A 27962-nucleotide genomic window follows, 5' to 3' on the forward strand; every position below is an offset into this window, starting at 1 on the left:
CTGCATCACTCATGGGACAAGGTGCATGGTTCCCAAAGTCTTACAATGATAGTTAGCTGCCAAGGGTTTTTAATTATCATTTAGAGTATAAGCTATCAAATAACTTTTGTTCATGGTGGTATTATGTTTAGAAGCGCGTTCACATCTGTCTGCTTGAGAAGTCTTTCTTTAGATTATGAATCAGACCTACTTTATCAACATTATCAGTCAATCCTACTCTTATATTCATGCACCGCAGAGCCCCCCTCCCAACATCACATCATCAACATCACATCATTACTTCCGCACCACTCCTATATGAGTGTCAGGAGTCATGGATTTTACACGTGACTTTTGTTTTTAATGCTGTAGTTTGTCATCTTTGTTGAGACAGTATCATATTTCCACACACATTGAGGGAGGAAAAAAAGCGAGCATCCCGCTCATACTCTGTAATAAAATCTCAGCGCACCAGAGCATCTCAAACAACAGCAGAGCAGATTGTAACCTAATAACCGAACAATCTGGTTTACTTCCTGCCCTCCGTTTGTTTCAGCCTTCTCCACTCCCCTTTGCAGATAGTTGTGTGGTTTGTGGGCAAATTTGAACTCTTTTAAAAAAAAAAAAGTTACAACCAGCTTTTCGTAATGATTCATATTGATTTGTTAAACAATAATCCAATCAAATCTCTGGAAAGACAAACGTCAATCTACATCCTAATTTCTATGATATGCCCTTATTTTGAAATTCCCACCGTGCACCTGTTCGACACTTTCCACCCAAGTGCGTCATCCTGATATCAAACAAGCTAGCGACTAGGGGACATTAGCAAGCAGCTGAGATTAAAAAAATATATACTACTAACTATTAAGTGTGCTGGTCCCCAACCTGGGGTCCACAGATCTCAGTGGGGGGCGTGATGCTCTGTCTGCTGGGAGGTTGTCCAAGATAGTTGCCCTTAATAACTAGAATCATGATAACACACTCACTGGCTAGTTTATTCAGCCACATCTCACACAGTCTGTAAGCACAATAAATGAGTTTTGCTGTGAAAATATGGTTAATTATTTATTGAAAATTCTGTATTTTTATGTTTTATATTTACTGTTATTTGTTTTGTGAAAATATGATCAGTATTATATTAGTTTTGATTGAAATCCATGGTGTTATTTACCCTTATTGTTGATCGTTGGCTGGCCTTAAGCTGCATGTTTTATTTGTGCGCCAGTGATGACATCATTGTTGGAAGTCGGGGAGTGAGTGAGAAGTGTCTGAAATGCTGTTTTATTGTGCCGAATGAGTGCATTATATAGTCCCTTACAGAGAACTCACTATGTAGGGTGTATGGAATGAGTAGGTGATTTACTCCTCACAAGGGGGAAAATATTTTGGACATAGATTACACTCTGACGAGCCGTCCAGCTATATTTACCGACCATGTTTGCAGTGTTCTTTTTTTATTTGTATAAAATCAACATCTGAGATCTTTATGGATTAAAAAAAACAAACAAATGCCCATAGCTGAAGAAGTGTCTGGTACAGGCTCTTTAGGTAAACAAAGAGAGAGATATCCTCTGTGGCTCCTTCAACGGATCGATTGTAGTGCGATCTTATGTTAGATAAATCAAACAAATATAAGCTGCGCCAAGCAGGGCAGCAGCTCTCTCTCAGACAGTGGTTAACATCTGCTCTTTGTTGTGCCTCCACTCACTGTTTACTTTCACTTCTATTCCATCAGACCTTCTTGTGCTGTGTTGATAGTGTGTTTGCGATCGCGTTGTTTACCAAAATCTACTCAGCTGGCTGATGCTGCTGAAAACTGCAGGTGTTGCTTTTCTCTGTGCGTGCTGGTGTTGGATAATATGTTCAGGTATACTGGAAAACATGCTGCTTCTGTAATGACAGTCTGCAGATACAGGGGCTGCAGGTTTCATGTTTGTAGCTGTGCTGTTAATGAGTTTTTCTGTCTTGTGTGTCTGAAAAAAATGACTTTTGAATCAACTCCTTCCGTTTTTTTCCTGTCTGCTACTCCCATGATGTAGTGCTATTTGATAGAAAACCTATAAATATTAATTAGAAAGACAACTCAATGTTGTAACAATGCATAATTCATGAGTCACTTACAACCTTTACAGATAAATAGGAATCGGTGAAGTTGCCAGTTGACAGCGCCATGCTCTACTCCAACAACTTTCACATTCTGTTCTTCAGGTTATTGTCGAGCAGGGGAAGGTGAGTAGGTGGAGCACTTATCGAGCACAGTGAAGCACACTCCACTGCAGATGGGTGCTTTGTAGATTGTAGCTCAACTCGCTTGATGTTCAATTTCGAGTCCACAGTGTGCAAAGCTCTCTGTTTTTGACCTGGCCTGTTCAAGTGTGTTGTAATGTTTTGCACTGTTATGTTTAGTTTAAAAGATGGTTGTCCTCTTTGCTTTAACCGTGGAGCTTGGATTTGTGTACATTTCTGATTTCTATCTTGCAATTTGTAGGTTTTACTTCTGTTTAGCATGCATGCATCATGCAGAGCCAGAGCATGGTGGTAAATCTGGCCTCGTGTTTCACGATACAAGCCGTCCTCCCAAGTTTTTACAGATGACAGAGATACTTTCTGACGGCAGAGGAAGAAAGGCTCTGGTGGTGCACAACCTCAGGCACCTGCAGTTACTGTATTCTAGACGGATCAATATATCTGTCAACTCATACCTTCTATGAGTAGAGAACATTTCATGGTGCTGCTGTCATTGCCGCAGGGTCCAGCATAAAAAAAGCAACAACATATGATATATCAAAGTCTTATCAGAAAGAAGTGAACGGGGAATAAAACTGCACTTTTCTTTTTGATAAGACTTCTTTCTGTACCGTTACCCCTAAAGTGTGCAGCCCTTTAACATTGAAGGGAAAATATATGATGCAATTTCTATACAGTAAGCTGAGCTTATTTTTGCTTCCTCTTTACAGGAAGAGAGGTTAAATCAGTCCACACTTCATCAAGTCAACTCTGCGGATAGCGTTAAGGGTACTTCAGAACCGAGTGCCTAGAGAAATCATTCAGCAGCAAGGCTACAATGATATTTGAACCTAAGTAGCTATGTCTGCCTCAGCTGTAGGTATAAACCTGTATATTAGAGACAGTCTTTGAAAAGGACCCTGGAGGCCACAGGAACAGTTGCATCACATACTATAAGGCTACTTTACTTGAGACTTTCCATGGCTTTGTTTTGTTACAATGTCCACGGAATCAATGTAAAATATTCTCACCCAATTGTTCCTTTATTTTCTAATGTGCAATTTTGGTGTATTCACAGAAAACTTGTAGGCGGATAAACCATTTATTTTCCAGATATCTCTTGCGCATGTTTCTCGTCTTTAAACTTCACCGCACATCCTTCAACATTTCAACACATGTTTGTGTTGACTGCAGCTTCCATATCACTTTTTCTGCCTTGACCATACTCATCAAGGTAAACATGACTCATGTCGAGAGATTTTCCTGACTGTATATGGACCTGGAATGTGTTGATTTGTTCCACACTTCACACTTTGCACTCAACATGAGGAGGCCTCGGGAGCTTTCTGTTGGGCTTGTCAGGAAAAAATATGACTTTGATTTAAATGCTCTGTTTGCTTGTGTCACGGTGTACCTGAATGATGATGTTTTAGTTCATGTCTACTCCTTAGAAATAGTGAGGTGGCAAACTTTAGTGAACTCATTTTGACATGAACACTGAGGTGTGTGTATTGCGTGACCTTAAAATGCTGAAGTGAAGCTGCTCCCAGACGCCTGGATGGAAATTTCAGAGACTTCAGGGACGCTTTTGTTTATCGGAAACATGGATAGAAATGGAAACCAGTGTCGAAGATGACAGGTGGTGGAGTTGCACATGTGTTGGTTGAAGTGTTCCCGGGGGGGGGGGGGGGGGGGGGCACTAAGTGCACTTCTGCAAGCATGTGTGAAGGAGACACGAACCCACTTGGGGATTGCACGAGAATCCTAATGGTTTGTTGGTCCATAAATCTGTCTGCAGCAACAACTGTAGCAGCTTTATTTTTGGAAAACAGACATTAATATATCTCACCAAAATAGAGTAGACTTTCACAGAAAGCAACAAGTAGGCCATTTTTGAAGAGTCTCTTGTCAAATAATGTTTTTCTCCAAGCAACAGGGCGATGTCCAAACAAGGAAACTGGTCTTAAAGTTGCCTGTATCACGCCACAAGCATTAGTATAGCGCCAATTCATAACAAATGTAATCTCGAGACACTTTACAAAAGAGCATGTCTGGACCGAACTCCCAACATGAAGCCGCCATGCATGAGCACAGCAGTAAAGCAACTTTTATCAAAGTTACAGTGGGAAGATAAAACTGCCTTTTCAACAGACAGAAGCCCTGAGCAGAGCCAGACTCATGTTGAACAGTCATCTGCTGCAACTGTGTTGGGCTTGAAAGAGTTATGCAATAAAACCCTAACCCCACATAATACCCACCCTCCCATGCATCATCAATTGGGGAGAATGGTCATTTTTAGCCCTAGACGTGCAGCTGTAGTCTTGGACTATAGGCATGATATCATGTATGAAGCAAAACCTGTCAGGGCCTTTGACAGGATCATTTATACATAAGTTAGTCTGAGACAGTTTCAAACCACCTGATGACAGAATAGCTTCTGAACAGATGTCATTTCAACCACAAAGTCAATTTTTCTTTCTGCAATTGAGAAGCCTGTATTTGTCTCCATCTGGGGCAGGGCTTATCAAATCATCAATTAATAATGCAACACTTTACAAGATACTACATTACAATTTGAAAAGTCATTTTCTTTTTAGATTAGGCTGTCATGTTCCCCGCCAAAGTCTTAAAAAGCAAGTCATGCCAATAAAGCACCTCCACGCCCCACGAGTACCTCCGAAATGACTCCCCCTGATTGAGACAGTGTGCTCGCTGTCTGTGCTGCACTGACCCAGGAGAAAGTTTCAAACAATACTTCAAGTCCTCGAATCACACTTTTTAAAAATAAAACCTGCCTGTGGAGCAATCCCCTCGCTCTTCATCCCTGTCCAGAGAGTTTGCGCTGTCATAAGGAGCAAGGTCAGACTCTGCAAAGTGTCTACAGTGTGCAGGAGCCACCAAAATAGACCAGATTTTTTCGGTCAACTGACCTTTGAAACAGCAACTCCTATTCGTGTCAGATTCAAGCCAAATGTTACTTCAGACCTGTCAGCACGGTGATGTGTTATAATGAGAAAATGTGTTTTCTTTTGCAAATTCACTGCAGTAATAAGACTGGAAGCACTTAAGGGTCTGAGCTAATGACAGGCGTTTCAGATGGAAGAGCTTGGCATTGATGGATGAGCGCAATTGCGATACAGTATGAGCTAATTAGAGGAGAAGATGATGCACTTGGCTGCTCTTAATGTCATCACGGACGTCTGCTGTAGTCTGTCTGTCACCATTAATACTGACCTTGACATTTCGTTGCTGGAATTCTCAGCAACCTGGTAGTTTTATTCTATTTTAACTTCTATAGGCTTCTAATCCTTGAAGTATTTTTGTCAATCTTTCAACCTCTTCCATTTTCTGTGTCTTAAGAGCCCATGGTGTGACATTAACAACATCCATTACTGTCAGTTATTCTTTAACGTTCAATTACACAAGATGCGGCAGGCCCATAATGTACTGTCACTGCTGATTCACCAGTGGACACTTTCTCCTTAATTCTCCTTTATTTCTCTCCTCTATTTCTCTCCTCCTCCTCCTCCTGCTCCCCCTTATGTGCTTTCTGTCGCTCCCCTTTTTTTTCCCTCCTCCTCCTCACTGGCCAATCAGGCCACGCCTCCATGGCAACCGTCAGTGAGTGTAAAACATCCACAGATGGTGCTGAGTAGAGCGAGCGGCAGGCGCACTACGAGATCAAGTGTGGGAGTGTGTGTTTGTTTATGTGTCTGACAGGAGACAGAGACGTGGAGGCTCATTGGATAACCGCTGCATTGTGGAGTAGTTTCTAGTAACACCGAAGAAGAGCGGGAGTGTGTGTGCACAGAGGAAAAGTCTGAAGAGGAGAGTTGGAGGAAGAAAAAGAGATTTAAAAAAAAAAAGAGACACCCTCCCTAGAGAGGAGGAGTAAAACGCCGGTAAGAAAATATTAATGATCTGGCAAAAAAAAAAAAAAGCACACAACATCCCTAGTGTGGATCAGACAACCTCACGCTGAAGAGCGACACCAGCGCAAGACAAACCCCCCCCCCCCCTCTCTGAGCTCCACTCACTCATGATCATCACTTCAAACACGCGCACACACAAAAGCCACGCTGACACAGCGGGAAAAGCGGAGGAGAGAAGAGGACTCTTGATTTGCCTCGGGACCCTGTCAAAATAAAAGTCATCCTTGGATTTCCGTTTCTTTTAAAGACCCTGGACCCAAAGTCCTCCTGTTGTGCTGACCTTTTCCAAGCCCTCCCCTCCTCTCCCAGGACTGAAGATGAGCTGCAGGAAAAGGTGCAAGCGGGAGATCTTCAAGTTCGCACAGTACCTGTTTAGACTTGTCACGGGCACACTTAACACCGGTAAGAGACCTGCTCGGCTTTAAGAGGCGGATTTCTCCCCAAACCTTTTGGAAGTTCGGTCTAACTTTGCCACTTGTTTCATGTTATGATGAAAATAGCTCATTACAAAATCAACGTTAGACATGTTGGGCTCTGTTGGGACACTTGCATGCAGTCATTGTCTCAAAGTATTTAGATTGTGTATACATAATTGCCTCCAGACTCTCTGTGAGGATTGCCAGAGATGGCTCAAATGTATTACCTACTCTTCATCATAATTTGTGTGAGCATGTGTCTGTGTGTTAGTGTAAATGGATGCACGGAGAAGGAGTACAGGCAAAGGTGAAACCATCTTGCATCTTAATTTGCAGCTCCATGGATTCCAGATGTTATGGAAATATTGCCTAATTATCTCGTTACCATCAGTTAATATGAGTTTTATAGGATCCCGAGTCATTTGCGATAGTGAAATATATGACAGTCAAAAAGAGCGCAGTGAAATGAATGTGTCACAATCTGTTGATGCCGTATCTGCAATCGTCCCTGGAAGCAGAAGCTGTTGCCAGCCATGTACACACCAGCATTCTTCATCACAATTTGTGCCCCTGTGTCAATACCTGCAAAGTGTAATACATCCTTATTGTTTCAACCACACACCAACTCACTGAAAGCTTTCCCGAATAAGACAGATAGTGAATCAATGGTATTAACAAGATAACATCTTGGATTAGAGTGGATTACTCGCAGATTACTCCAGGAAAGGTTCAATACAGGATAAAGGTTAGCAGGAGTAGCATGCACTCATCACTGGCACTTATTTCTGTTGCGCATCAAATGGTGTTAAGAATTATTTAAGTATGTCATCACGACCGTGTGCAGTCTTTTATTCTGGCAGGCTGTACAGATGTGACCACCCTAGTATCATATTTTAACACCTTCGCCTCCCTCCTGCCTCCTCTTGCATTAACTGAGCTTCGCTGTTGAGTAAGTTGTTGATTATAACGCTGTGTGAGTGAGTATGTGTTGAACCCAAGAGAGGTGCTATAGGAACATGATAATGAATTCCAACATGCATCACAAGATGTGAGACTTCATTTATTTTTTCCTCACAATGGCTCCATCCAAATCAACCTACTGTAGAGTATATATTTTCACCCAGCAATGGCCTACTTTCCTCCGTCTTGTTGACCTTAGACACAAAAAGAACAAGTGGTAAGGATGTGAGGCAGCCATAGAAGAGCCCCTCCATCAATGGGCTGCCCTATTAAAGGTTGTAGACGGCTTCAGCTTTCCAATCATAAAGATAAATATAACCTCATGGGGGATCCCATTCTTAGAGAAAACCTCCTATATCTGCCTATTGGAGCCTGCTCTTGGTTTCTATAGCTACCAGCAGGTCATTTAGGTTAAATTGCAATTCCCACTTATTCAAGAAATGATGCAGAGTATGCTCTGTTGTAATTTCCTCTAGTGTCCTCAAAGCTTGGCATTCTAAAAATACATGACGGTGCTTCATTGTGTCCAGTAGGTAACAGTTCTCGTGACCCTTGATGTAAAAGTCGACACTTGTCATTTATTGATTATGTTAAATACAAGGCAGGACATTTTTCCCTTAGGACAAGTCCAATCACTTTGCTTTTGCTGAGTCAGAGAATTTTTTTGGGATGAAAATATCTGAAAAATTTTGGTTGGATTGCTATTTTCATTCACCTCAGAACTCCCCAAAAAAGGGAATTACATTTGTGATTTAAAAAAAAAAAAAAAAAAAAGGAAAGGCCAAAGAAAAGCTCAGCGGGATCGTAGGAGAAGAAAACAAGCAGGATGTCATACAGCGTAGAAGAGAAGTTAAAGGATGAAGCATAAGAGGTGAAACTGACACCTAATTGCACTGCATCAAACACATTGATTCTGCCTTTACCTTTTTAGGAGCATTTGATATTCTTCAATAAATCAGATACCACGATGTACGAGTGTATTATTGTCTTATATTAATTATTGCAGAATACCTGTGTGATGATATTGTCTTTATTGTGGGTCACATCGCTAGTCTCTTGTCAGTTACCCTACAGTTCCCACCCTGAGAATTAAAACATACAGTCAATGTTTTATCTTGTCAGACTGTAAAATTAGTCCTAAGCGGCCATGTTTGTTGGTTAATGTAAACTATGATGTTTTGAACACATTGTTTAGCTACAGCTTCTGTGCCCAAAAAGTAATAAGAGTAATTCGTTCCCCAAATAAATCTCCAAAACCCATCATCATTTGTTCATTAGACGATGTCCACTCGAGTTGATCTATCTCTCTATAAACACCATATTAACTTATCTCACATTGCCTGTGCTGCAGATGAATATAAATGGAGTTTGACCAGGGCAAAGCTGGCTCGGCTGTATAGTTGACCAGGGAAAGAGGATGATGGATGGAGTCGGTTAACAGACCATGAGATTTTAATTGAGATGTTCATTCTCCTAGAACTGCCTTGCAGTCATTGCTTCATTGATCACTATGTTGCCAAGGCCAGAACAAACACATAGGGTAAGGTCGGGGGTAATGTGTGCGATTTAATGAAACAAGCATTAGCAGGTTGTTTTGTACATTACATGTGCAATGTCATGACAGGTCCACCGGGACTTGTTTCATATTAAGGATTCATTACAGATGTGTGTTAAAGGTCTAATTGTCTTGGTCTATAAAGTGTCAAAAAGGAAATCATTTATTGATGAACACACTGCACAGCAGAAACGAAGACGGTCGGCCAACCTTATTATCCTGCTGCCCAGTAGGCCTTGAATTTTCCAGCTGTAGGAGAACAACGATTGAATCAAGGATGCGCATTCTTCTTGGGTATAAATCCGTATAAAACAGCACTGTCAGCACTTTTTAATATATTGGAAAAAGAGGGAATATATTTGTTGCACACACAAGGGGAAATAACCATCTTTTCTAATATTTCCCCTATTGCTTCTGTGCGAGGCAAGAAGGAAAACTACCAGTCCATATGCATTTTCAGTGTCTATTTGTTTTGTCGTCAATTCCCTTAGTGCATTGAGATGGGTTGAAGCATGTCTTTTCCACCTCCACTCAACTGGATTGCATTGTATTGCACACTGAATCTTCCTTTTACTCAGGATCCAACACGATACTTTTTTGAATCTTTCACCACATCTTCACAGTTCACTTCTCCGCCGGCTGTCAGGCGTCTCAGCTTGGGTAATGCATCATCCTTTTTTTGTCCTCATCAGGACAGCCTCGCAGGCTCATAACCGAGTCTAAGCACATCGTATCCAAATCTGAGTTGCTTCCCCCCCCCCCCGAACCTTTGCACTCACTTGGTGGTAAAAGTTTTGTAGGTGTAGGATGACTTGTGTTTGAGCTGTCGAAGCTTTAATGAGCCTCTGAGCAGATGTAGTTCGATTCAGCTTGTCGTTGCGGTTGTTTTTTTTCCTGCAGTGGAGATCAATGTTCCCTTGGTTGAGTTCTTTATTATAGAACAAAGCTGAGTGATCGCAATGCCTCTGAGCTTTTAATGATTATAAATCAGGTGTGCAGCTTCCCAGTGAAAGCTAAACAAGCTTATTTCTTTCCTTTTAAGATGTTTCACTCTATGTCCATATCTACTTAATAGGTTTTTTGTTTGTTTCTCTGCAATCCTAATGATTCAGATGTACCACAAGGGCACGTTTCTAAGTTTTTCTGTACAATGTTATCGACAAGAATCCACCCTGAATTTGGACTGGCGGCTTTATGAGACAGCTTGTCTGGGTCAGGACTGCAGTGGGCACAGGTCAAGCAGCAAGACGTCTACATCTTTTCTCCTGCCAGGTTTCTAAACTCCTTAAGAAAAGCACTGTCAGCTTGGATGTGTTGTTGTCCTGACTAGTCCTGGATCTTTCAAGGGGTGTAATTCAGTTCAGCCCCAATGGGACACCCTTGGCAAGGTGCTTCAAATAGTCCTTTTCTGTCTGTATTTCAAGGTCCTTTTGAGACAATTTAGTCCAAAGAGTAGGAACAATATCTCTGTGTGAAATTACTTCAAAATAAGCCTGTTCATCTACCGCTTTGAAAAGTCTGTGGATTATTTGTGCTGGAATATAGAAAAGGATTTTGGTCTTTTATACTTAATTATAAGTTGAAAGGAGGGTCTTATCAGGCGCCTTATAACCCAAAATCAAGGAACATAAAAAGTGCACCAGCAAGGGAGAAGTCTGTTCTTGGGCTCTTTTTGCATTTAGAAAGAGGAGGCAGTCAAAGTTATGCACTCTGTGACTTTTCAGCATGTCCTGAAAAGTGCACCTATACATGGACAACATGTACCTGGTCGGTGATGCGATGGCCCGTCTTTGTTTCCCTCTCTTTGGTGTCCTGATGGCTAATCGGAGGTCATGTTCCACCTGCCCCATGAGGACAGTACGTTCAAAGCCCATAATCCCTGACCAAACACTGAATATTTGATACCCGCAGAGAGGCCAGGTTGGCATCATGTCTCGGTAATGTCCTCATTCTGTTGCTGAGACAAGATTCACGATGTAGCACTGCTTGTTTTCAATCTTTTGGCTGGGGGTTAGAGTCTGCGGAGTGTATGCGTCTTGTATCATCAGAAGCTAGTCCTGAGCTTCCATACTAATAAAGAACCATTGGTTTGTGGATTAACCTTTGCGCCACTTCTGCAACAACCCCTGTCACCTCTGCAGAGCTTATAGTAATGTTAAGGTGGTGCAACATTACCAAAGGGACATTAACATTTGGTTTTTATTATTGGTCTGCAGCTAATTCCCCCCTCTGTTATAAAACGTCCAAAATCACAAACTTTTATGGTTTTTAATGAACAATATTTCATATTTTTGCTTGCAGCATAACATTTCTCCCGTGATGTTTTGGACAGGTGAAATACTACCAGATGTCTAACTGTGTTGCCTAATTCTTTCTTTCACACTCAGTGAACATACATGGCATCTGCTTCATTCGCCCGACAGGCAACTGTGCGTAAAAACCGTGTTTGTGTTCAAAACCGTGAAAGACATGATGTGCCTGCGATGTGTTTCACTCCTCGTGAAGAAAATTTCATCCTAAAATCATTAAGTCAGAGCAATTTTCTGTCAACCCATTTCATTAATCTCCCACGACTGAGCGAGATTCTTTTAGGACATTTTGAATCAGAGAAACCAAAAAGGAGTTAAAGCAAATAGATTTCAGCAGACCTTGAGATGCAGACAGAATTTAGATTACACTGCAATTAAATCACCAACATCTGAAGGGAGGTATTTGTTTGACGGTGTGTATATTTGTCTACAAAACTTCCTTTGAGATCAATTTGTAAAATGCTCATTTTAGTATCTGCTGTGCACCTTTTTGTTACTGGATTTTTTTCCCCATCATTACACAAATACAAGGGAGAATCCACACTTTTTTGTCTCTTAATACAAGTAAAGAATTACAGCAGTTTACTCAAAGTCTTACAGCTGGACTTGAAGCAAGATAAGGATGTTGTTTTGATTCCAAACATGAAAGCATGTCTGCCGAGTCTCTTACATAATGGAAAAAGACTGAAAGAAGTATCAGTGTCATCTCGTAATGGCTTTCTTTTAACCTTGCACCCTGACCTTTCACCGTGACCCCTTTTTAAAGGGTTCACTGGCTTTAGCGCAGGCAGACAGGGGATGTTTGACAGTGATATCTGTGTCTGTATCAGCTTCCTGGCAGGCCATGTACTCGGCCTCTTTCTTTCACTGTGTCCAAAACCTGCTCCTGGTTTCAGGTTTCTGCTGCTGTGTTGTTATCAAAGTCTAGAGCAGCACAGATTCATTGGCTTTTTTGTTTTTGTACAGTAGCTCCACCCCGGGCTTGTCTACTTCGATCCTCCTTAGCCTCAGAGAGAAGGAGCGTAGGTCTGTAAAGTACTGCAAGACAATCTAGAAGTGTAACCCTAAAGAGGAGAGGAAGAGTGTGCTCAGTCTGCTGGAAAATGAATGAGACTGCTAGTTCAGACTACAACTCTTTTCCAAAATGTTCTTTCACCCTTTTATTGTTGAGGTCAGGACTGGGAATTGGTGGCGCATGAAGGTTAAAAAGGCCCTGGATTACTGCTACTTCATTTTAGAGGTCCACTGAAAGCCACAACTCGGATTCAATCATTCTGACCTCCTATGCTGTGGTCTGTAAGAAATCCTTCCGTCATTCAACATCTGTGCAACTCAGTGATAACTAGATGTAAAATAATAAATTAGTCAATGATGAGCTTGTCAAAAAAATGTTTCACACTCCTAGTTGATAACATTGATTGAAGCTGTGTATGGGAATTTGCAAGCTAGAATTTGAGTGTAATGATCCCCCTCTAAAATCCTGAATCCTCAATAAATCCTATTACGTACTGTAGATAAATGTGTAAACCTAATTATGAGGATATTAACAAAATTTTAGTTTTGGGAGATTAAAAAATGAAAGATGCATAGAAACCGATGAGGTATGGCCAGACTTATGTTAAAATAATGAAAAGAGGGGTTAGAAAAAGACATTTGGAAGAGACAGTGGGGGCAAATACACTCCATACATGGGGTGCAACCTAACCAGTGGGCGATCTGCGCCTCATGTATGAGTGTACTTGTAGAAAGAAAACCTTATCCTGTTTTCTCTCCAATAATCAATAATAAACCCATCGAGAATCTTTGCAGTGGAAGCTGTTTTGGCAGCTACTGTTAATCACTTTGTCTGACATCTTCCTCGCCGCAGAGGTTTCTGCCATTAAAAGAACCTCTACACAAATATTCAATCTTCATGCTGATGGTCTGATTCGCTTTCGTTGGCATCGATATAAATTTCACTCTGCTTCATAACCACCTAAAGGTTCCTCAAAGGAGCTTTACGTTTTAGAGGCGTATCAAACCCAAAATCAGAGAAGAGCTCTCTCACATTAAATTGATATGCACTTGCAAGTATTTGATTGGTGAGAACAAAGCCTGCCTGGTTGACGTTTTTTGAGTTGGCAAATGATGAGTCCCAATCAACACTGATGAAGGAAACTAGCAGCTAAACTCGCAGCCACTAATGCAGAGCGGAACAGCATCAGAGAATCACTGACATTTACTTGAAACATTCAAATGTAGTAGTTTTACTTATTCACTTGCCATGCTCGTGTGTTTTTGAGTGGAGGCAACCATTACAGATAGCGTGGCTACCAGTTAAAACATTGTGAATGAAGATCAATGATCAGTTAACAGGAGGAAATTCACCTCTGTGGGTTGGATCATTGAGAGTTTTTGAGGCTGTTTTCTCAGACTTTGGAAAGCTACCTCGTGCCAGTGTACAAGTGTTAACGTGGTGGTGGAATTCTTTACCAGTCAAATGAAGACGTTGGTTGTATATGTTGAATGTACTTTCATTGTTTTTTGCTTCTACAGATGGACTTGCTTTAGGGAAACTTGTGGTAGTGATGTATTTCTGTCGATTTCCTCCGAGTCACATTAACATCCGCCTCTCCTTTTTGTCTTCTCCATTGGCCTGTGGTGATCCTGTGCCACTGTCCTTTGAAATTTCCACCTTTTCCGATGCTGAAATCAGTTTTCCCATTTGTGCTAATATTTCTAAACGAGAGTTCATTTGAGTGGAAAAGATGGCGGGGTTATATTTAGCGTGGCTGTGTTACAAAGCGGCTTTCTTCATGATTAAGTTATGTTGTAATAAGAGGAAATTGCAACCTCAGTGGACCGAAGCTTAACATCACAAAGGAACTGTCAAAACAAGACTGTGCCCTTTAAAACTGCAGACTATTAAGAGGAGTCTTAATTTGTTTGGTTTGTTTTCTTTGCTCATTGTTGTTATCACCTCAGAGAATTACACCAGCACCTTTGCTATCCTAGCTGACTCTCCCTTAAGTGATCATTATGACTGTTAACTTAAATTAAAAATGTTTTTTTTCCCGTTTTAGCTTTCCCCGCCCATCCTTTTTTGCTCTTCTCTGCAAAAAAGAAATCGTCACTGTCTTCTACTTTACATCTCTATTTCTCTCTTTTCACTCCTACTTAGCTCTCTCCCCTCTCTTACACTTAAACACTTAACATAAGGGGCCCATGGAGGCTCTTTGTCTCAGTGTCAGCTGCATTTGTACAAAAAGTCAACCCTCTGCCCCAGACGTCCTGCGATACGTGAGACAATGTCCTCCTCATGCACTGTAAGCAATTACTAAGACTGCAGCCCTGCTCCTGATCTCGACCAACAAAAGGAGACTTAATACACCTTTGAGGTTATAAGTGGAGGCTTAAGGTAAACAAGGAGAACTTAATAATATATGGCCATATAATGATGCATTTCACCCAGCAACGTACAAAGTCTGTAACGTCTAAGAGTGCTGAAAGTAAAACTTGAGCGTCCCCCTGCATTGAGCTGCACATTATGTTTTATTGAGCCTTTTCTTGCTGCAGTCCCGCAGGAATCTGGGCTTTTGTATTTTTTTTCTTTCATATTTCATTTTCCTCGGGGCGCTGTGTGTGGATTTACTGATGAAAGTGCCTGTTCACAAATTCTCAAATGGTTTCCTTGTCTCTTTTGATTGGCTTCAGATTGAAATTCCAAACAGATCAATCTCACTGACAGGAAACGGAGACTGGTGCGAAATGTCAAACGGTTGGACAGCAATGAAATGACGAGAAGAGGCGAGATGTAAATGACAGCTGACTATTCCTGCTTGTTGTAGTTTTTGACATTTTTGGTATGGAGGTTTTTTTATTTTTTTTATTTTTTAGCATGTTTATCTGAGAGGGTATTTTTGTCTTGTTATAGCATGGAATGCCGTTGTGTTCAATCATCTTACACATGAAGAATTATTTCCTGATAGATTTTCTTTTCAGCGACCAAGTTAACGAAGTGTAACGTCTCAGAAAAAAATCAAATGTTCACACTACCTGCTCTTATACACTTTGCCTCACACGGTGTTGTCCTTCTTAATTACACCGTCTTCGTTTGCATCACTTTGGAGCAGGATTGTTCCTCCCGTAAGTATGGCACTCAGTAAAAGTGAGCTCTCTATTTGCTCCCAGCTGGCCATAAAATAACTAAAAACACACTTTAACACATTCTCACACACACATAAAAACTGCATTCACTGTCCCATGGAGAGAGGATGTGCCCCTTGCCGTCCTTGATGTTAGATATACCACCGTGTTATGAGAGGCACCGCAGTAAAATAGCTGCAGTATGTTTTTACAGTCAGACAGGTTGTTTTCAGTGTATTTCCTGTATTAACATTCATTTATTGAGTACTGCAGCTATCAGTTACTTCAGAATTCTTTAGATAATCAACAGTTAATTCAGGAATAAGGTTAGAAAAAGTTTTGCTTGAGACACAAGAGTGTGATTCAAGGCAGGGAGAGAGGCGAAATGTTTTTCATTCTATGTTTTATCTGCATTATCGACTTAATAGCAGTTACATATTATTACATGAAGCCATTATTACGTCACATTATTGATGAGCTTTGGTTTAACTAACATTCCTACGTTTAATATTAAAGCTAATGTTGGTGTTAGGTCTGCTGCATGAACTAGCAGATTAGACCAGAGCCCATCTGGTGAGATGCTGATACACTTAACACGGTGCTTTGTGGTACACTAGCTCAATTAAAACATGAATTTGATGTGCAGAATTTTTGTTGGGTTTCGACTTTAAATGATCCTGAACTTTTGACACTTCCTGCTGTTTATCTGTTTCAGCTTTAATTTCAAAGTGTGTCGATACATTAGCTCATGGCTACATTACGACTTCTCCCTGTGAAAAACAGAGCACTGTATACACTTAAATGGACCGAAGGAATGCAGACAAAATGTTTCCATGACGAATACATTTAAGGCCAACAAGTTATTCTGGATCCTTGAGGAATCATTACAATCCTGACTATATTTATTTTTTGTATTAATTGTAAAATTCACACAAAAATAGCCAACTTGGTCTGACCTGCTTCAGAAGCCAATCAAATTCAAATAATGTGTTTGGTTCTGTTGCAAAGACAATGGAGGCAGATATGGTTTGTGGCATTGCGGTGTTCAGAGGGTAAAGTTCCATTGTGTGAGCAGAATGCTTCTATCTATCTCCAGCTCTTAATCCATGATCTTGACTCTATAAGCTCTGTCAAGGACACTTCTATCTCACTGCATTACAGCCCGGTGCGCGGAGGTGACGGCCAAGATTGAGCCCAGATACATTTCCCCCCCCATCAGCTCCCTGCACCTCTGTAGTAAAACGGTGTAATTACTCACTCTCCCCGGTTCTCTGGCTCGTCGTGGACCGCCGTGCAGAAAATGGAGCTCCTTCTCCATCATTGTGCAGACACATCCACCCCTTGCCCCATTACTTACCTGGCTGGCTCTGTGTCGACTCTGGGCATGTGTAAACAGGAAGGATCTCACCTGTCTAACATGGCTGTTAAAGCATAGCAGAAGACCTTAACTGCTTTGAAAGGCACACGCTAATTGAAAAATGAGCTGGAGGGAGCCTAATGTGCTGAAGTGTACCTTTGCTCTACTTAATAAGTTGTAAGTAAGTCGTTTTTTAGCATATTTGTCTGAAACCAAGAACAGTCAATTAACACTTTAATTTATCCTTCATATAACAGTTAAGTAGAAGGTCGGGCAAACACAATTTTCATGTTCAAACATTGTCTGTGACATTCAGAGAATAAACCCAACATAACCTCAACATACATTTTTAATCTCAGCTGTTCTTAACACTGAGTACATATTTAAAGTCAAGGCTTCATTCAGATACACTTTTCAGTTTTTTTCCCCCCCTGAAACTCTGGAACAAGCCGTTAATAAGTTAAGATAGTTTCATTAAGTCAAAGTTATCTCAGGATATTTGAAACGAAGAGAAGATATACACTGTGCTCTTTGTTATATCACATCTTTTTAATGGAAAAATAGGAGAATCAGATCAGTGCTTTTTGTGACTATTATAGCCAGTCTTCACAGCCATCCAATATATGACATGCACTAAGAAACCTAGAACGGGTTCGACTGGTTGCAGAGCTGTTTTCTCTAAAAAAAAGTATTTAACCTCAAACAGATTAAATTGTTGCAGCTCAAGCTGTCACTGTATCAAAGGTTAAGGAGGGTAACATATGACACCGTGCAGCAGAGCACCTGACGTGGCATCAAGGTGTCATTTCAGATTTCCCCTCTGTCCCCTACATTTTCCACGCGCCCGCGACACCATCGCAAATTCAATTTAAATGCAAAGCAACACAGCCAAAGGTGTTTGTGTTTGCTATTTTACAGTACTCCTACCTCAGCAATCACAGAGCTAAGGCCTTTTCTTCTTTGGTGATTCTCCATGGTCCACACTCTCTGCTTGATAGATTAGGTTTGTAGTTAACAAGGATGGATCACCTTTTTGATCTTGTCCCTCCTTTCAGGTTCTACATCCTATTTTTCCTTCTGCTGTCTTTCCCCCCTTCTCTCCTGTGATTTAACCGTGCCCTCAAAGGAAATCTCTGCCTTTTCCTCTGATCTGTCATCCTGTTTTAACTGATTTTAGTTTGGCTTATGGGGACAGACCAACAGTTAAATGCCATAGTCAAATTAGAGTATTGTATTAGTGTGCACTTTTTACAGCTAATCATCAGACTGATAATGGGTTGGATGGAACAAATTAAAAGGATGGATAAGCATTGATTTCAGTGGCCATGGGCTATTACCATAATGATTTATTTTACTTTCTTTCAGAGTGGAAAATAAACTTCCTTTTGGTTTAAGCCTGACAACAAAAATGAAAGCTCAGTGTGAACTAAGTATTTGGTATTTTGCAGTTGTAGTGTTCTTGTAGAGGTTGAAACAGTCCATACTCTGATGTGTCAGGTCAGACAAGTAAAGGATTAGGAGAACCTGTAGTGTTGTAGTGAAGACCACATACCCGAACCCGGAGCCACCAAGACCAAGACAAGACTGAGACATTTAGGGGTTGAGACTGAGTCAAGACAGAGACCAAGGCAGGGTGTACTACAACACTAAGAACTTGTATTCTGATTTGTAGCCTGAGTTGTATTGACTTAGGTATCACATGGACTATTTACCACATACACCTCTCTGCTGTAATGACAGTGTAATGGGTTCCACGCATGAGCTGTCAATGATTTATATACCTCTATAAACAATGGTCGACAGGTAAGTGCAGCTAACAATTGGTTCTCGATCCAACTTCTCAGGTTGAGCAACAATCTGACTTTAGCCATTTAGCATACAGATTTCCTAACTTCATGGAATGCCTATGCAAAAGAGTTCAATATGCACGAACCCTGCTTTTATTTCAACATAAGAATGGTTAATTTATAATGAAATACCAAGAAAGTCTGATTCATTTTTGGGCTCATAATGCTGAACTAAGCCAGGAAAAAAACTCTCCGTAACACACTATTTACAGATCAACTGAGAATCACCTGAAACGGATGAACGGGTGCTCCCGGAGGATGTAATGAACCAGGAAATTATGGCATTTTCTCTGTAGACATTTTGGGAGTGGCGAATTTAGCTTTGCTTTCCATTCTGAACACACAGTCACATCTCAAGTTGCTAATTTGACTGTTAACGATGCAGCGCAGGGAAAAAGGAGTCGTTGATCACTAGCTGCTGGCTACACTGAAATCAACGCTAAGTCGGCCATTGTTCCCAGAGGCAAAAATCGTTGTCAGACAAGAGCCGATGAGTTCTGAGTTTGAGCCCATGATGATGCCTCAGCAGAGCCATGCTGTAGTGTTAAAGGGCATTACGACCGAAACTAGCCCTGCATTCATTAAACACAGCAGATAAAGACGGTGCAAGGTGCAAAAGAAGAATAAGAATTATCCAACAAATTAATCCAGGCAACAGGAGGTTTATTAAAACTAGACAAATTTGTTTAAATTTTTTGTATAACTCCACTTGTTCAGCCTGGGGATTCCTGTCCCGTAAGTGTACAGTTCTAATCTCTTACAGACAATAAAACAGCTTCCTGTTTGCAGGGGAAAGAAAAAGGGTAATCTGAGCTTTGCTCGAGTAAATTGACTGGAGTCATTGGAGTGGGGATGGAAAAAGCAGGAGGAGTAAATAGAGATGCAGACAAAGTAATATTTGCCTCGTGTATTTCCATTTCTGTCCTTTGTGATATGTTTCACTTGATGCCAGGGAATGAGCCACAAAACCTATTCTCTGAGGTGGCAGTTTCACCAGAGCAGCCAAGCGTTCCCCAGTGCCAGCTTTGACAGACAAGAAAGTAATGGGAAAAAACAGAGCTTTTGATGAATTTTTAGCTCCTTTTACAGCATCTCCAGACAGTTTCTAACAAAGACATAGGGATAAAAAAAAAAAATGTTGGTAGCAAAAGAAAAAACAAACATTTAAAGCAGCCAGAGTATTTTTTATTTGTCAGCTCTATACTGCAATGGTTACATAGAAATCTAATCAGCTTCTAGGGGAATGATGTAGAAATAAATGAATGCAAGCATAGTCACAATACATTCACTGATGTATGTGGTAGATTGCACGGGCAAAAGTTAATTGAAGATAGTTCTCAAGTGTCCTAGATTTGGGATTAAACTATGTATCTACTGATGCAGAAGCTAATATTTTACTTCCTGCTTCCTTAGACCGGCCCTCTGGATCAGTTTGAGAGTTTTGCTTTAAAATCTTGTGAAAAGACTACGACTACTCACAACTCAAAACCACAGCTGTGATTGACTGGTGTCCTGTCCAGAGTGTACACATACACAGAATCACCTCAATGTAAGAAAACAATACCAAACACCCAACACTGCAGGAATTTTCCCAAACTTTCACTGATCGGGATAAGCATGCAACCTCTTTAACGCGTGGTAGAGTTGGAGATTCTACAGTGTGCAATCCTTCGAAAAATCATTGCTTGTAACATTTCTTAGGAGTGAAGGCTTGGATCTTGTGTGGCTCCCCTCTGCATGCCCCTGACTGGCCTAACTAAAAAAAAACAAATAAAACCCTTAGTTTGATCTGTGCTGTATGTATTCTGCTATTAAGGAGACATTTCAGCAACATTTGAATTAGGATTGAGCAGCAGGGTGTCAAATAAGAAGAAAAACAGGAAGTTTTCAAAGTGAGTGCATTCCTCATTACTATCACATCACAGCAGGAAGTTCAACCAATCCATCGTTGAGATTACATTTCACTTACTATGCAACATCTTATGATTTCTTTTTTTTTTAAATATAAAACATCCTGCTAGAGGCCACTTTATAATCAGTGTCTATAGTAGAGTATTGCATGCATTTATGTATGTGCCTGTTATCTATTGGCCTAGCTGCAGTGCTGTATGTTCAGGATAATGTAGTATAGCCTTGCCTTATTGTGGAATTCTTTATTGTGTAAGGTAGAATTACAATTCAATGAAATATGCATGCTTTTATCGTCCCTCTCTCTCATTGGCCTTTAAGATTTTCTATAAAATTCTGCTTTAAGTTTTCATCAGCTTTCCGATTTAGAGTCAGTCACTTCACTCCGGCTGTCTGATGAGCTGGGACTTCAAACGTAAAAAAGGCAAATATTGAGTACAAGTGTTCTCTCTGTGGCTCCAACTGAAGCAGTGTACTCCACAATGTGCTGATGGAAAGTGCCATCAAAGACAAGGCTCTCCATGGGAGGCGGATATTGTCTGTCATGCAGGGGGGGACCGGTGTGGGGTTTCAGTGTGGTACAGTATGAGGCTTGATTTCTCTGCCATGTGTCTCACTGGTATTGTCTGTGTAATCAGACACTCACGGGTTTTGATACAGTGTTATGAAAAGGACTGGTGGCTGGCAACTGGTTGTTTCTAAATCTCTGTTATTAGCTGAATTTATTCTCCATGTTGGAATTAAAGACTCGCCATATGTGAGCTTGAGTTATTACAGTTAAATACCATTTCTAGAACGTTGAAGAGAAGCTGTTTTATGAAACTATTTAATTAAATGTTATATTTTTGGCCAGTTGTGAGCCACAAATCAAGCAAACACACCACTAATGTTTAATCAGCTCGTATAGTTTTGGAAATGTTGCCTATTGAGACATAGACAAACACGGAGCATTAATGAAAGTTTTGTTTATTACAACCTGTTCAGTGCATTGGAAAACCCCTCCTGTTGCTTCTTGCTAACTGGTAGCATCTTTTTTTTACATTATTTAACCAGGTAATTAAACCATTGAGATCAGCAGCATGCGTTACAAATACAGTATGACATCTGTCTCTATTGATGCTGAGAACACTCAATCAAGTGGGCAAACTGAAGTTGGTAATCACATCCATCTGTGGAGCAGATTTGATCTAGAAAACGAGTAAATGTACAAAACCAAACTCAATAAACCAAAACCTAGATAAATGTTGGTTCAAGTATTTGCAGGGTTAGGTGACATATTAGGCATAATGTTTCTTAAGCTCAGGTTTATAGATCATCATATCCATCAATCATTTGCTGATAATGATTCTCAGGAAAACAGAAAAGAAAGTCAAATGTTTCCTGAATTCACTTTTTCAAGAAATGACAGTGATGTCGTGGTTGGATTGACATGACAATGTTAAACTGCTAGCTTTCTTACATGAGTAAAGTACAAATAGAAGTGAGTGAACACTTGAGCTGTTATATGTCTTAAGTGTTGGCAGAATTTGAATCATGAAACCAGACCAGAGAATGTGGGGCAAAGAGTAAGTGTGTGCTAATATCTCACCTGAGAGAAACGTGGTAGGGAATAATCGGGCTCCATTGGGGTTAATTCACCATTGTAGAAGAAACAAAAGATTCAACGTTAACAGCTTTAAGCTCATTCATGTTTCTGTGTTTTCCTATATTTTTACCTTTCCAGTGTCTCATCTCTTCTTGTAGTTGCTGTTGCTTTGTGGAAGTGATGGCGCCGAGCTAAATGATGATCCCTCCAGGTTCATGTTTAATGGAGGACCTCATTACACATGAAAAATGGGCCTTGTTCTGTAACGGCGGTCTAAATCCAGGGCCTGGAGCGTCCACAGAGATATTGCTCTAAAGGAGAAGACACAGTAGAGGTGATGGTTTCTTGTGCGATATGTTGTTATGAGGTCGTTGGAGATGTGTTTGTAGGTGCTGCCATGCTGAAAGAATGCATTCGCAGCATGTCGTGCGTATCGGATGAAAGATGCCGATAGGATGTGTGAAATTCCACTTAGCTGGACACAGATGGGCTTGTTATGGATTGTTGGTGGCGTCGGAGTGGTATCCTAAAGCATCTTATCGGCATATTGAAGGATGCTTTCAGGAGGTTATGCTGATTAAGAGATTTGCTTGGCCAAGGCGAGGAGTCATTCTCTCTGGATCATGAAGAATAAATTCAGCTGAAGAGGATATATTGATTTTTGTTGGGGTTTTAACTTCCCTAAGAAAAACATATGAAACTTACATTAATACTGCTACAGTATGAATTCATATCATAGGGAATAAAAGCTGTTTTAATACAACCAAATTCAGCGAGCCACATCCTAATACTATTCTTTTAAAGCAACAACTCAAACAGATGGAGTCTCGTTATCGATCGTCAGCGCTGCGGTGCCCAGTCGCACAAACAAACAGGAAAAGACACTCACCCGTCAGCAAGCAAACTCACACAAACAGACAACGAGGGGAAGCTCTCAACACGTCACGAAGGGATCACATTTCCAGCCAGGCGTCTTCCTCTGCCCCACACTGAGCTCTGAGCCTGACCATCAAGTGACAAGCAGACAAATTGATCCTGAAGAAGCCCAGAGGCAATCACAGCGCAGTCCTCGCTCCCAATTACTCGTCCTTTTAACGCGACGATCAATGAGCTCAGCGGCTCAGACCGTTGCAGTGGATGATCGGGTAAATCCCTTAAAAAAAATGAGAAAGCGGGAGGGTCAGAAGGTAAATATATGATATGTGAAAGTAGTCTGGGTGTTTAGATTGAAATGTCCTCGGGTTACATTCATGAAGAGGTGTTAATTCCACCCTTTAGCACATTTGACACAACTGAAAAATAACAAATAAAAACTGTATATTGGGCAAGCGATAAAAAACGCTAGGCTATCCAGCGCCCCATTACTTTTTTTGACACATCTTTCTCATTTATTTAAGCTTAAGACTTTTGGAAAAACTCAGATTTTTAACATGAAGCCGCTTTATTCATAATTGTTTAGCTATATTTATTACAGAAGGATTTTTGTCTTTGAGAGGAGGAGACCTCTGCGTTTAGTTTATCAATCGTTAAAGTCAAGAACAATGTACAGAAAAGGATTCATGCTGGGCAACAATTCCAACAGCTATGCAAGCACTTGCAAGGTGTAACCAATGACTATTTTGATAGTCATCAATTAGCGGACTAGTCAGATAATGGTTTGTACAATAACTTCATGGCTCTTAAAGTCTTCATTCAAGGTGGTTCTTGTCTCGGCGTTGAACAGGAGTTGTGTTCATGTAAGACAGATGATTTTATTTGAATGTGTAGCGTGGTTACTACCATGATATGGTAAGAGTTTGTCCCACTGTTTAGTATCGGGAGTGGGGGAAGATAAACGGATAGGAAGGAAAGAAGGAGATGAAGTTTTAGAAGAATGGTCTTGTGGTAAAGAACAAAATCGTAAATCACAGAAAAAAACTGTTGAGGTGATTGTCAATAATGATTGGATGGACATCCACCATGCCTTCTCTTCAAATGCTCGCACATTACTGACACAATCCCATGATAAGCAAGGTTTCTCTCACAAATCTTGCAGGTAGTGGAGCGAATGAGGGGAGAGACCACAAGGGCTTGTGTGCACCAATTATTGACAATTCAATTTGTTGGCAACTTATTTTGTCTGAAGTAGAACAGACCCAGAGAAAAGGTGGATGTTATTAGTGCACAGATGAGTGTGTGTTGCCAACTGCACACACTTTTTTTTTAGACCTTTTGTCTATCTGATGTGGGAAAAAAAACAAAAACAAAGAATAACCAATTACATTCGTTACTGTAAGCAAGTGAGCTCAATTTGTGTTGTTAAACAGTTGAATCTAAAAAAAAAAAAAAGTAGTTTTAGTCCCATTATGACTGACCCAGATAGAAGATGATTATTGCCCAGCAGCTTCACTTTGTATTCATGTCACATCCTGCTGCCCTGATTGACTACCTTTGTTTTATAACCCTTGCTGTATTACAACCTATGCTTATACGGATTGCCCTTACTTCAGTGATAAAATGCTCTATCAATATAATTGATGACCGGGCCATTAAAAGTGGAATTTTTATTGATCCTTTGCAAACTCATTCTGCATGCAAGTTTGTTGATGCTGTTGGAATTTATGACGCTCTTTTATGACATCCACATACACAGGCAGTTTTCGCCTCTGTTGAACTAGAACAGCCATGTTTTTCTTCTTCTTCCATAGCAGGTGGTCACTGCATAGGCTTTATAGAGTGCCTCTCAATGGGATTGTTAGTGGGTTCATGTCACTGTGGCAAGGCTGCTGCTGCTACTCGTGCACCTGCTTTGACAGAACAGGACTAAAAATATAATACCTGAACACTTCCAAGGGAACGTCTGCATGTGTGGGTTGTCACAATGCATCGAAAAAGCCGACATCAGCACAACATATTATGGAGTTTGAATTCCCCATTACATTTAATGAGCGAGAGAGAGAGAGATCTTAAATAGTCAGTTAGGTTACAACAATCATGACTTTATTTTCAGATCTTACCGAAACATAGTTAGACTGAGCAGTTTCCTAACCATGAGGTGAAGTTGGAGCCATAATAAGTCAAATATATGTATGAGATCATTGCTCGTGTCTCTGCTGATCTCTTATTCATAACCTCAGCATGACTCCGCTCATCTAGCAAAGTCCAACACGGCAGCATACAAAACACACAGGCTTCACGTTCACCATAAACACAATTGTGTTCTCATTATTATTTCATATTAGTCGCTGCCGTTTGATACAAACAAAAAAAGCCAACAAACACAAGGACCGTTACCTTTTTGCACCTTCTCTTTACACAATTGAGCCCTGATTCGCCGTGATTTGTGTTGTGCCAAGATTTTATTGGTTTTAAATTCAATTTCCCTCTTCTGGCAAATGGAAGAATGTGAATAATTGATGTGTAAGCCTTGTCTGAGGGCAAGAATGAAAAGAGAGTGTGTTCCTGACTGAGTTTAAAGGTTTTACAATCCTGCAGGCGATAAAGGAGATCTGCCTTGGACGGATCGGGGGGGGGGGGGGGGCTGGCTCTGTCTCAACTTAGCTTTGTAGAGTCAAGTAAAATGTGATGTTTTCAACAGATGACTCAAATTTAGGCATAAAATATTTCACATCACAAAAGAACAGACAAATGGAGTATGAATTATTAATTTTAAACATGTAAATTCACATTGAATATATCTGTTATTCATTGGTTTAAAGCCTAAAAGTCGTGGGTTTTAGTTGCTCAGCCATGAAACACCCATAGATTCTCTCGGTGCATTCAAGTATTCTCAAATCATATAATTGGAACACATTGTCCCGTAAGCTTCAAATCCTAGCCTCATACCTACAGTAAGTGCCTGCTACAGAGAACAATATCTGCTCAGTTCTCCAGTGAGTGTGGTCTGTTGCCGTCGCTGAGTTCTGAAGATGGGAAATGAAATTCATTGATTGCCTATTGACCCCCCCCCCCCCCCCCCCCCCCCCAAGCGCAGATCTAGAACCGAGCTGTGACGCCATACTTTGCCCATGAAATGGGATTTTATGATGCTTTCTGAGCGCAAGTGTTTGATGCAGTCTTTAACCCTTCCTGCACAGCTTCAGCGAGACATTATGAAATCGCAGAGTCACTGTGATGTTTTCTAGATGTCAGAGCGGCTATAATACAGCATCACAGTTCAGATAGAGTCAGTGTTTACCTGCAGGATGTTTAACGCATGCAGACACCTGCAATAACAGGCCTCGTGTTGAAGGGCTGCCTGCTTACAGCTGCAAATAAAGATCATTATCGAACCTGTGAAATTTCAGATTGCTTTCAAATAGCTGTCAAATGGCGTGCAAACAAATGTGTGTGTACTCACTGTCGCTTGATGCCCGTGTTCTCCTTTTTCTGGTACATCAAGCGAAAAGGAGAATGTGCAGATTGATATTTTAAATATAGTATCGAATGAGATGCTCTGTTTTGCTTCCGTGCTAATGTGCTGTTTAAATCCAGCTAACTGAGTGCACAAGTGATTAATCCAGAAGAAAAAAAAGAGAACAATGGAAATAAGTAAGCAACAGTAGGACAGAGGTGTCATTCCAGTTGGCAGTCATTGGTCCATCTGACCGAGTGAGCAATCGATGCAAATTTGACGATTCAGAAGAACCAGGAGCCAAACTCGTGTTTGTTGTCACAAAATGCCCAATAATTTAGCAGGTCTGTCATTTTCATTTGTTGTTCATTTTCAGATTTTCTCACTTCACTACCCAGTTGCCTTTAGTAAGTGAATCAATGTATACAAGTTATCAAAGGAATACATATAAGTAAGTTTATAATTTTATTAAATAAAGATTCATTCTGATTTATAAAGCTATTTGTATTTACTGCTTTAAGTTTTGTTTTTCTTATTCTTTCACATCTAAACATTAGACATTTGGACCAACTGGTAATAAAGTAGAGAATGCAGCAGTTACCTAATTGCACTAAAAGTCTCCCATTGGGCCATTTCTTTCTTCCCAGAGGATGCACAAACCTGAGCTCTGCTGTGTGGTTGCACGCCGCCTCAAAAAATTCTGCTGAAGCTAATTCTCCTGTTCTCTGAAAATGAACACATTAACACTCGAGCAGCTTGTGATTATACACCGCTGTGACAAATGCATACAAAACAGTACTCTCTGCAGTCGGAGTCTGTCTCTCATTAAACCTTCACTTGTGCTTGTAAACCAGCAGAGTTGGTTACTTTAATTGACCTCTGCGAACAGTAAAATCGAAGTTAGTCCTTTAATTGCAAGAGAAACTGTATGCCTACACTTTGTACTGCCTTCAAACTGAAACCATGAAAAGCCTAGCAGCTATAGCCCATGCTGTCACGTCCCACAGTGCACTAGTGCTAGACTCTGAAGAAGAATCCATCCCTCAGGTGAGCAGAGATACGCTGGAATGTTTTTACCTGCTCTGCTTTGTCATACTCTGTGGGTGGAAATGGAGGAGTACTGTATGGGAAAAGGAATACATTTAAGACAGCCATACTGTGTGTGTGTGTGTGTGTGTGTGTGTGTGTGTGTGTGTGTGTGTGTGTGTCTGTGTGTTACATTCATTTGATGGCACCACATAGACACACAACATGACTCTGAAACTGCAACTTGCAATTTTTTTGAGTAGTCCCGAGTTCAGCTGGAGGAGAGTTTTCATGCCATGGAAAAAAAAAACCCTAAAAGAATCCATGGAAGGTTTATTAGTCAACCAGCTCCTGGGCAGAGAGCCCCCTCCCCCTCCTAAGAACATAAACTCGAAACTAAA

At 40.7% G+C, this 27962-nt stretch overlaps 1 protein-coding gene across 5 annotated transcripts in view; it reads left to right on the top strand.

Moving 5' to 3' along the window:
* kcnip4a (potassium voltage-gated channel interacting protein 4a) overlaps positions 1–27962 on the top strand; it is a 127070-nt gene that overhangs the window by 35711 nt on the left and 63397 nt on the right. The window contains exon 1 of one of the 5 annotated variants that reach the window (XM_020630482.3): positions 5857–6542. The exons of the other annotated variants lie outside the window; for them this stretch is intronic. Within the exon in view, the coding sequence (XP_020486138.1) occupies positions 6458–6542 (85 nt within the window). The 5' untranslated portion in view covers positions 5857–6457. Of the gene's footprint in view, positions 1–5856; positions 6543–27962 lie in introns of those variants that run through there. 5 annotated transcript variants of the gene reach the window in all.

Source organism: Labrus bergylta, chromosome 22, assembly GCF_963930695.1.
Source record: "Labrus bergylta chromosome 22, fLabBer1.1, whole genome shotgun sequence".
NCBI classification, from domain to species: domain Eukaryota; kingdom Metazoa; phylum Chordata; class Actinopteri; order Labriformes; family Labridae; genus Labrus; species Labrus bergylta.